The sequence below is a fragment of the Moschus berezovskii genome, chromosome 4 (genome assembly GCF_049115385.1).
Source record: "Moschus berezovskii isolate FMDL1 chromosome 4, NW_MosBer_1.0, whole genome shotgun sequence".
NCBI classification, from domain to species: Eukaryota; Metazoa; Chordata; class Mammalia; order Artiodactyla; family Moschidae; genus Moschus; species Moschus berezovskii.
In genome coordinates this window covers 62,121,877-62,130,395 of record NC_142463.1, presented here as the reverse complement: position 1 = coordinate 62,130,395, position 8,519 = coordinate 62,121,877, and the positions used below count along the sequence as shown (strand labels likewise).

Here is an 8,519-nt window from a genome sequence, read left to right as displayed (position 1 = left end):
TTTGGTAGACTTTATGTCCTTACTGGAATTGTTGAAGTTTTGAGATAGAAAATGCCACTAAGGTTGAGATGTTCAAGGGAAAAGCTTTGGTTATAGAATCTGGAGTTTAAAGGAGAGTAAGGAACCAGGAGCTTATTTATTTATTTGGCTGTGTTGGGTCTTATTTGCAGCACACGGGATCTCTAGTTGTGGTGTGCAGGCACAGACGTTGTGGTGCGTGGGATACTTACTCCAGGACACGTAGGATCTTAGTTCCCTGGCTGGGGATTGAACCCATGTCCCTTGCCTTGCAGGGAAGATTCATAATCACTGGACCAGCAGGGAAATCCCCAGGAACTAGAGGTTTTAATGATATAAATAATTTCTTCCCATTTCTGCATTATTTTCTTCTTATCTTCTATTTTTAGGATGTGTTTTTTACAGGGCATGGGGGCTGGGGTGGGCAGTTTATTACTAGGTAACAGAGGCATCAAAACTTTAACAGCAGTGAGAACCAAAGACGATATGCCAAGAACCAGAAGGTAAGTGTGCATGGGCTGTAAAACTGCAGGGTTGAGAAGAAACGTTCCAGGATGGAACACAGAACCAAGAGTGTAGCAAACTCAAGTACGTGTAGTGGAGTTGACAGAACAAAAGGTTCTAGCCGTGGGCCACTCTGGTGAATTCTGTAGATGTGAACCACATGTGTAGAACATCTCTATCAACTTTATCAAAACCACACACATACACACACACACAAACCTAATCACGGAGAGTCGGACACGACTGAGCGACTGAACTGAACTGAACTGAACTCTGCAAATACAGCAAATAAACAATATAGGCGACTATAGTAGGCTTGCTGTGCAGTATCAAATTGTCTAGCACACCCATCTAAACCAGGTTGTCATTCCTAAGTCCTCCATATAGAAACTGAATCCCAGGTCTTGCTAAGAACTGGTGTTGATATTTTAACTTGTTTTTATAAATATGATAGCTGGGCCATGGTAGATGGTCTGTGGGTTGAATTTAAACCATAGTGTGGAATAGATCCATCATCAGGTAAGTGATTATTAAGTCTTAGGCTCAAATAATGTAACTTAGGGATAGCTGTTGACTAGAAGCCCTCAGGAGATCAATCCTGGATGTTCATTGGAGGGACTGATGCTAAAGCTGAAACTCCAATACTTTGGCCACCTCATGCGACGAGTTGACTCACTGGAAAAGACTCTGATGCTGGGAAAGGTTGGGGGCGGGAGGAGAAGGGGACAACGGAGAATGAGATGGCTGGATGGCATCACCGATTCTGTGGACATGAGTTTGAGTGTACTCCGGGAGTTGGTGATGGACAGGGAGGCCTGGCGTGCTGTGATTCATGGGGTCGCGGAGAGTCGGACACGACTGAGCGACTGAACTGAACTGAACTGAGAAGCCCTCAGTGCCCTGCCCATATCCTTGGCACTTTACCACTTCTTTATATTCTCCCTACTTCCAACTGCCTGCCAATATCTGCATTTCTTTCCCTTAGGGGTTTTGAGGACCTTTCTGGAAGCTATGGCAAGAGAGGCCCTTTGCCTTTCCAGGCCTCATCTCCCGCCCCGGCTCCTTCCCCACTCTAGCCTCTCAGGAAGACTGAAAGTGCTAAGGAATTAAGACTCACTTGCCTCCTACAGCAACCATCAATGAAGAACTGATCCCTGGGTGGGCTGACTCTGAAGTCAGTGGTGTTTTATGCTGTTTCTTAGAGTTCCCTTGGGAATTAAGCTGCAGCCACCTACAGTGTAGCTTGATTGCTTTCTCTTCCCTGTCTCACTTCTCAACTCCCCTAACAGGGTTTCCTGTACTTCCTGAAGTAAACTCCTTGTATCTGAATCCTCATGTTAGTGTTTGTTTGTGGGGATCTTGAACTAAGGCAAATCTCTTTCATAATATCCTCAGCTTAGAGGTAGACAAGTGAAGAACAACTACATCTTATTTATTTCCTTTTTTTAAACAATTGCTTTAATTTCTGACTGCTTCCTGCAATTTTTACATGGGTACCCCATTGGTAATCAAACTAGAAATCAGAACTTAAAGAACAGATTGATTAAAAAGCAGATTGATTAGGAAAAGAAAAGAAGATTTTTAAGATTTTGTTTTATTTTCTTTTCATCTCTAAAGGAAGATTTTTTTAAAGGAATTCAGTATTACTTACTATGTGTTCTTAATTTTCTCTGATTTGCAGTGTGAATAGCACCTCGAACAAGTGTAACTTGTACTGTAATTTCACTGCTAGCTATTTTTACTTGATGATCTAAGTCTTGGCTTGAATTCCTGAAATCTGGGATCACTTAGCTTAAATTTTGATTTGCTCTAGAAGTGTTAACATCTGAGGTAGTTTAGGAAATATTCCAAGGACTAAAATAAACACAAAACGTTATAATTCACAATCATAATCCTTGTGTCCTACTTGGGAATCTGTCCTTTTTTGGAAATAGCCAACTTATAGATTTATCTTAAGAGATTTTTATATAATACAGTAAAGTTCTTCCTAGCATATAATTAATAATTGATGATTTTCATGTCTTTTCCTTAAAGTATTTTAAAATTTCAAAACAAGTAGAATGTGATATGTAAAGCAGATAGGTGGTGAATATAATATCTCAAATGAAACATATTTGTTTAGTTTTAGTAAATTAATTCTTCTCCAATTTTAGTCATTCATTCATTCATGGTAAGGACTTCCCAGGTGGCACAGTGGTAAAGAATCCATCTGCCAATGCAGGAGACACAAGAAACGTAGGTTTGATTTCTGGATCAGAAAGATCCCCTAGAGTAGAAAATGACAACCCAACTCTTGTATTCTTGCCTGGAAAATTCCATGGACATAAAACCCTGGCAGGCTACAGTCCATGGGTTCACAAAGAGTTGGATACTACTGAATGACTGAGCACGTTCATGGTAAAGTGAATAATATAATTTATTTATTGTGATTCATATGTATATTGGTCAAATAATTATCTGCCTCCCTCACCAGTATAGGTCTTCATAGTCAGTTTTGATGACCATACAATCCATTATTTGGCTATATCATAATTTCATAATTTCTCTATTGGATATACTTAGGTTGTTTTCAGTTACAGGTGTTAAGGGATGGTTGGGGTAGCATCCTTGTTCACAATGAAGCCTCAGCACTTTTGGTGATTTTATTAGTATTAATTCCTAGATGTGGTTTTTTTTTTTTTTTAAAAGACTAAAGATGTTTATTTGTTTTATAATGAACATTCCAAAGGCACGTATATAAAATGTATGTTTACTCAGAATTTAAACAGCTTAGTTCAATTATTCTGTCTACTATCTTACATTCCATCAGTCACTACTGAGAAGTACAAAAACTACTTCCAACTAATATTCAGGGCAGAAACAAGCCAGCTATGCTAGAACGAGAACTACAACCACTTCCTAGTGAGCTTCCCTCTAGGATTTTGTGGCGTGAGCTCCGTGATCCTGCTTTTGGGAAGGGAGAGGAGAGGGACATGCATCACAATAGACTGCCTGTGCTCTGAAACACCAGAGAACAAATGAGTGCTCTTAGGATGGATGACCTGCCACAGAGGGGAAGGCAGAGGCCCAGTCATTCCCAGTGGACAGGAGGGAGTGAAGAAGAGCCCACAGACATGGAAAACCCTGCATCACCGAGACTCCTGGGTATCTTCTGCTGCAAACTAGTGTCCTAGATGAGAAGCTTAAATTGTATAAAGTAGGAAGTTAAGGTAAAATATGCCATCAGTGAGCACATATTTAAAATAGCTTCTTTGGATTAAACTGTCATTAAGACAGTGGGGATATTTGGTCTGACTTAAAAAACATTATTTAAAGCAATGTTCCATTTTAAAATCACCCTGCAGTTAGAAATACAGCAACTACCATGGCATTTAGTAGATGTCAGAAAGCTTCACAATCGGCTTCATGATCAGAAAATAAAGCAAGATTTCAGTTTGTTTTCTCTCCAAAATTGTTGAGTTTCTGAAGCATAAAGGATCATTTGCTTTCTAAAATGGTCAGTGTTGCCACATGGTGTTCCCAAGATCTGACCTCAAATGTTTCTCAAGTTTACCATCCATAGTTGGAACTGAGACCCATCTGCTGTTTTCCACCTAAAGCTTCTTCAGCAGTTTATAGCAGAGTGAGAGAAGCTGAACCAAAACAGCCATCATGGATCTTGCCTTTGTAATACACTTATCAACCTTTAGAAACACTTGATTCTGTAAAGTTGTCTTAATTATTGTCTGGAGCTGGTGGCAGAGAGGAACAAACTTGTTTATTTCCAGGAGAAGCATAAGTTTGTCATCATCTTTCAGCTGTTTTGAGAAAGCCTGTACACTTGAAGCAAGCTTCAAACCCTCTTCAGCAAAAACCTCTAGTTGATGAATTAAATCCTGGTAAGTTTTTAGTGGCCCCTCTCCCCTAGTAAATAAATACAGAGAATAGGCCATACTGGACATGTTCCGTCCATACAGAACCATCTCATTCTCCTGATCCTCCCACTTCTCAATCTCGCAGTTGGCATCAGAAGTGAGCAAACCCAGTTTGAGTCCAAGCTTTGCTATCTTGGCTTGCTCCTCAGAGTCAGGCTTATCTGCCTTTAATGATCTCAGGTTTGCACTATTCTTCATTGGCTTTGGAAGTGAAAGGTAGCCATACTTCTCTCCTCGTCTTCCTTCAAACACATCATTGATTTCTCTCAGCAGTGTTGACATGTCACTAATTTGGGATTCCCAGGCTTCGCAGAATACATCTAGATTTTCTTCAGCAATTTTACTAGATGGATGCAATGTCAAAGTTTCAGCAGCAGAAATTATATGCTGGCCAGTCACCTGAAATGTCTCCTCTGCATGCAGACAGGTTATTTCAAGAGGTTCTGTCCCAGATACATGTCTCAACAATCGACAGGTCTCAACAAGCCGCTCTTTCTGTTCAGAGAGTTTGCAGGCATATTCAGCCAAACCTTCTAAATTTCCTTCTACTCCAGTAAGTTTTAATGCTTTTAGAACCACATGATCAGCATGGTATTTTAACAGATCTGCTGCCAGCTGAGCTGCTGTACTATGAAGCTCTTTCTTAAGTTCATTGAGATTGTGACTTATTTTTAATATAGTGAGTTCCAGTTCTTCAGCGATGCTTTTTGTTTTCCTGCTTTGAGCTTGAATCCACACAGAAATTAACTGCTGCAATTCCGTCCTCGCCTGAGCTGAGACTTCCAAGATGCGTTCCCTGTGCTCATGGCTGGTGTAGGCACAATCAGTGAAGTCCTCCGTGCGCTCCAAGAGGGCTTCCAACATCGCTGAGAGAGTCTCTTTTGACTGAAAATAAAGATTCTCCCGAAGAGTTTCAATATTCATCTTGAATTCTTTAATCCCAGTAAAAATACTGACAGATGAAAGGTCATTCTCCCCATTTGGTTTGCATTCGGTCACAATTTCAATGACCTTATCCAATGCCACTTTCATCCGGTCAAATACTCCTTCTTTGTTTTTATGGGCTGACTCACAGTTGGGATGCCTGAGACAAGTCTTTGAAGCTGTGAGCAGCATCATGGTACACTTTTCAAGAACTGACCTAGCTGCTGCCATTTTTGCCTTTTTCTTTTCATCCTTCAAATCATTTTGTCTATCTCCAGTTAGATGTGCAAACTCCACCATTTCATTTCCAAATTGACAATATTTGGACAAACTCTTGAAAGCTATTCACTTTCTCCAGTCTTTCCATAGTTGCAAGAACCTTATTTCTTGATCTTATTATTTGCTTAATGACTACTCGGTCTGCCAGTAGCAACACTCTTGTCACTGAAGAAAGAAGTAATCTTGCAGCCTTTATGACTCCTGTTTTATCTGTAAAAATTGTGATCTGGCCATCTGATTCTGGATGATTCAGGCTGCTTACATCTGTAAGTGCTGCGATTGTTTCTCCTGCTTGTTTAGCTTCAATACAGGCAATATTTATTTCTTCTTTCAGGTCCCAGTTTTCACTGGCTATAGCTTCCCCCACTTTAACAAATCTTCCAACTGCCAAGTTGACGGCTTGTCCTACACGCTGAATTGCTTGCAGAGTTTTATCAGACTTTTTGGTATTATCTTTATGATTAATAAGTGTGGTAATCTGGGAAACCAGCGGCAGCAGCGTCTGCTCCACCGAGCGAGTTTTGATCTCGAGTCCGGAGTCGAAGGCGAGGCCCGACGGGCCGCAGCCGTGTGCTGCCCCGGCGCCGCCACCGCCTGCGGGGCCCGGAGAGGCGGCCATGGCCTTGACTCAGCCCGTCGCGCAGCCGGGGCACCGCGCCGCTGCGGGCCCGCGCCTCCCGCCAGCCTGCCCGCCCTCTCGCCGCAGCGGCCCTAGATGTGGTATTAAGGGCATTACATATGCTATACTTTTTCTGTATTTTCTAGTTGCTTTCCAGAATATTTTCTTTAATGAGAGGAAAAATTATAGGCTACTTTCAAATAAGTAAATTAATAACAAATTGTTTTGAGTATTATTTCTGTTGTTGGGAATTTTTAATTTAGTGTCTCCAGTTTCCTATTGTTAGTAGTACCAAAGTCAGTGATGATTTATGTACACAAATATGATGTATTTGAATTTGTGTTATATGAGATATCTTTTGTAAATAATGTTTCAAATTTAGTAATGTAACACACATTGGACTCAGTATAATCTAGATAATAAACTGTGACATTTAACTGTTGTCTGTTATGACTAGTTTGTTTGAGTGTATTTGTGTCCTCTCTGGAAACCTAAATATTTCATTTACCAAGTTACTGTATTACCTGCATGGTCATTTTACTAAAAGTAAACCTAGAAAGAGGCTTCTGTTGTGGCTCAGACAGTAAAGAATCTGCCTGAAATGCAGGAGATTCGAGTGTGATCCCTGGATTGGGAAGATCTCCTGGAGAAGGGAACGGCTACCCACTCTAGTATTCTTGCCTGGAGAATTCCAGGGACAGGAACATGGTGAGCTACAGTCCATGGAGTTGCAAAGAGTCAGACACAACTGAGCAACTAACACTTTCACTTTCAAAACTAAGGAAAGTAAAGTAATGTAATTAAATATCAAATGAGTGTTCTTGATAGTTTCTAATACTTTGAGAAAATAGTCATAAGCAATAAAACTGAATAGAAATTTTTTGCAGCAGTTTTCTAAAATTATTAATTTAATTCAGTAAATATTTATGCAGTACCGATTGCTGGGAGAAATATCAATAATCTCAGATATGCAGATGACACTACCCTTATGGCAGAAAGTGAAGAGGAACTCAAAAGCCTCTTGATGAAAGTGAAAGAGGAGAGTGAAAAAGTTGGCTCGAAGCTCAACATTCAGAAAACAAAGATCATGGCATCTGGTCCCATCACTTCATGGGAAATAGATGGGGAAACAGTGGAAACAGTGTCAGACTTTATTTTTTTGGGCTCCCAAATCACTGCAGATGCTGACTGCAGCCATGAAATTAAAAGACGCTTACTCCTTGGAAGGAAAGTTATGACCAACCTTGATAGTACGTTAAAAAGCAGAGACATCACTTTGCCAACCAAGGTCCGTCTAGTCAAGGCTATGGTTTTTCCCGTGGTCATGTATGGATGTGAGAGTTGGACTGTGAAGAAAGCTGATCGCCGAAGAATTGATGCTTTTGAACTGTGGTGTTGGAGAAGACTCTTGAGAGTCCCTTGTACCGTCAGGAGATCCAACCAGTCCATTCTAAGGGAGATCAATCCTGGTTGTTCATTGGAAGGACTGATGCTAAAGCTGAAGCTGCAATACTTTGGCCACCTCATGCGACGAGTTGACTCACTGGAAAAGACTCTGATGATGGGAAAGGTTGGGGGCGGGAGGAGAAGGGGATGACCGAGAATGAGATGGCTGGATGGCATCACCGACTCTGTGGACATGAGTTTGAGTGAACTCCAGGGGTTGGTGATGGACAGGGAGGCCTGGCGTGCTGTGATTCATGGGGTCGCGGAGAGTCAGACACGACTGAGCGACTGAACTGAACTGAACTGAACTGAACTATGCTCAGAAAGGTGTTTCTGTATTCAAGGGAAAATTACTTTTTTGTGAATATTTTTCTTATTTTCTATTATGGTGAATAAGAATATTATTCTGAGAATAGATTTTATACTGAAATAAACATTTATCTTTTAACTAACTCTTGTCATTAAGAAGAATAGATTATATAAAATAAATAAAATATGAAATTAAAGGGTAGACAGACTTCTAAACAACTTTAATGTTTATTATTCATATCTTTACCACATCTTACCACCTCCTTGGGTGAAGGAAAATTCCATTTGGCGGCTATATAGATCGAAGTTATAAAATCAGCATTTCTGTTTTTCTTTGACAGCACAAAACGGAAACTCTGTTAGACAGGCAAATATTAGGAACTCGTAAGTTGAGAAAGATATCTCAGTTCTCTAGCTTTAGTGTTAGAAGCAGCCAAAAGAAAAGATGCTTTTTTAGGCCAATATCTTAGCTGACTTTAGTGTTTGTAATAAAGCCTATTTTGCTT

General features: G+C 40.4%; 1 protein-coding gene across 1 annotated transcript; it reads right to left on the bottom strand.

Moving 5' to 3' along the window:
- Positions 1-3,807: 3,807 nt before the first annotated feature.
- On the bottom strand, positions 3,808-6,335 carry LOC129541778 (alpha-catulin-like). The gene is given in 2 exon segments (XM_055404010.2): positions 3,808-5,676; positions 5,678-6,335. Coding segments are annotated over 2 exon segments (2,142 nt in total). The 5' UTR covers positions 6,259-6,335; the 3' UTR covers positions 3,808-4,115.
- Between the last annotated feature and the right edge of the window lie 2,184 nt (positions 6,336-8,519).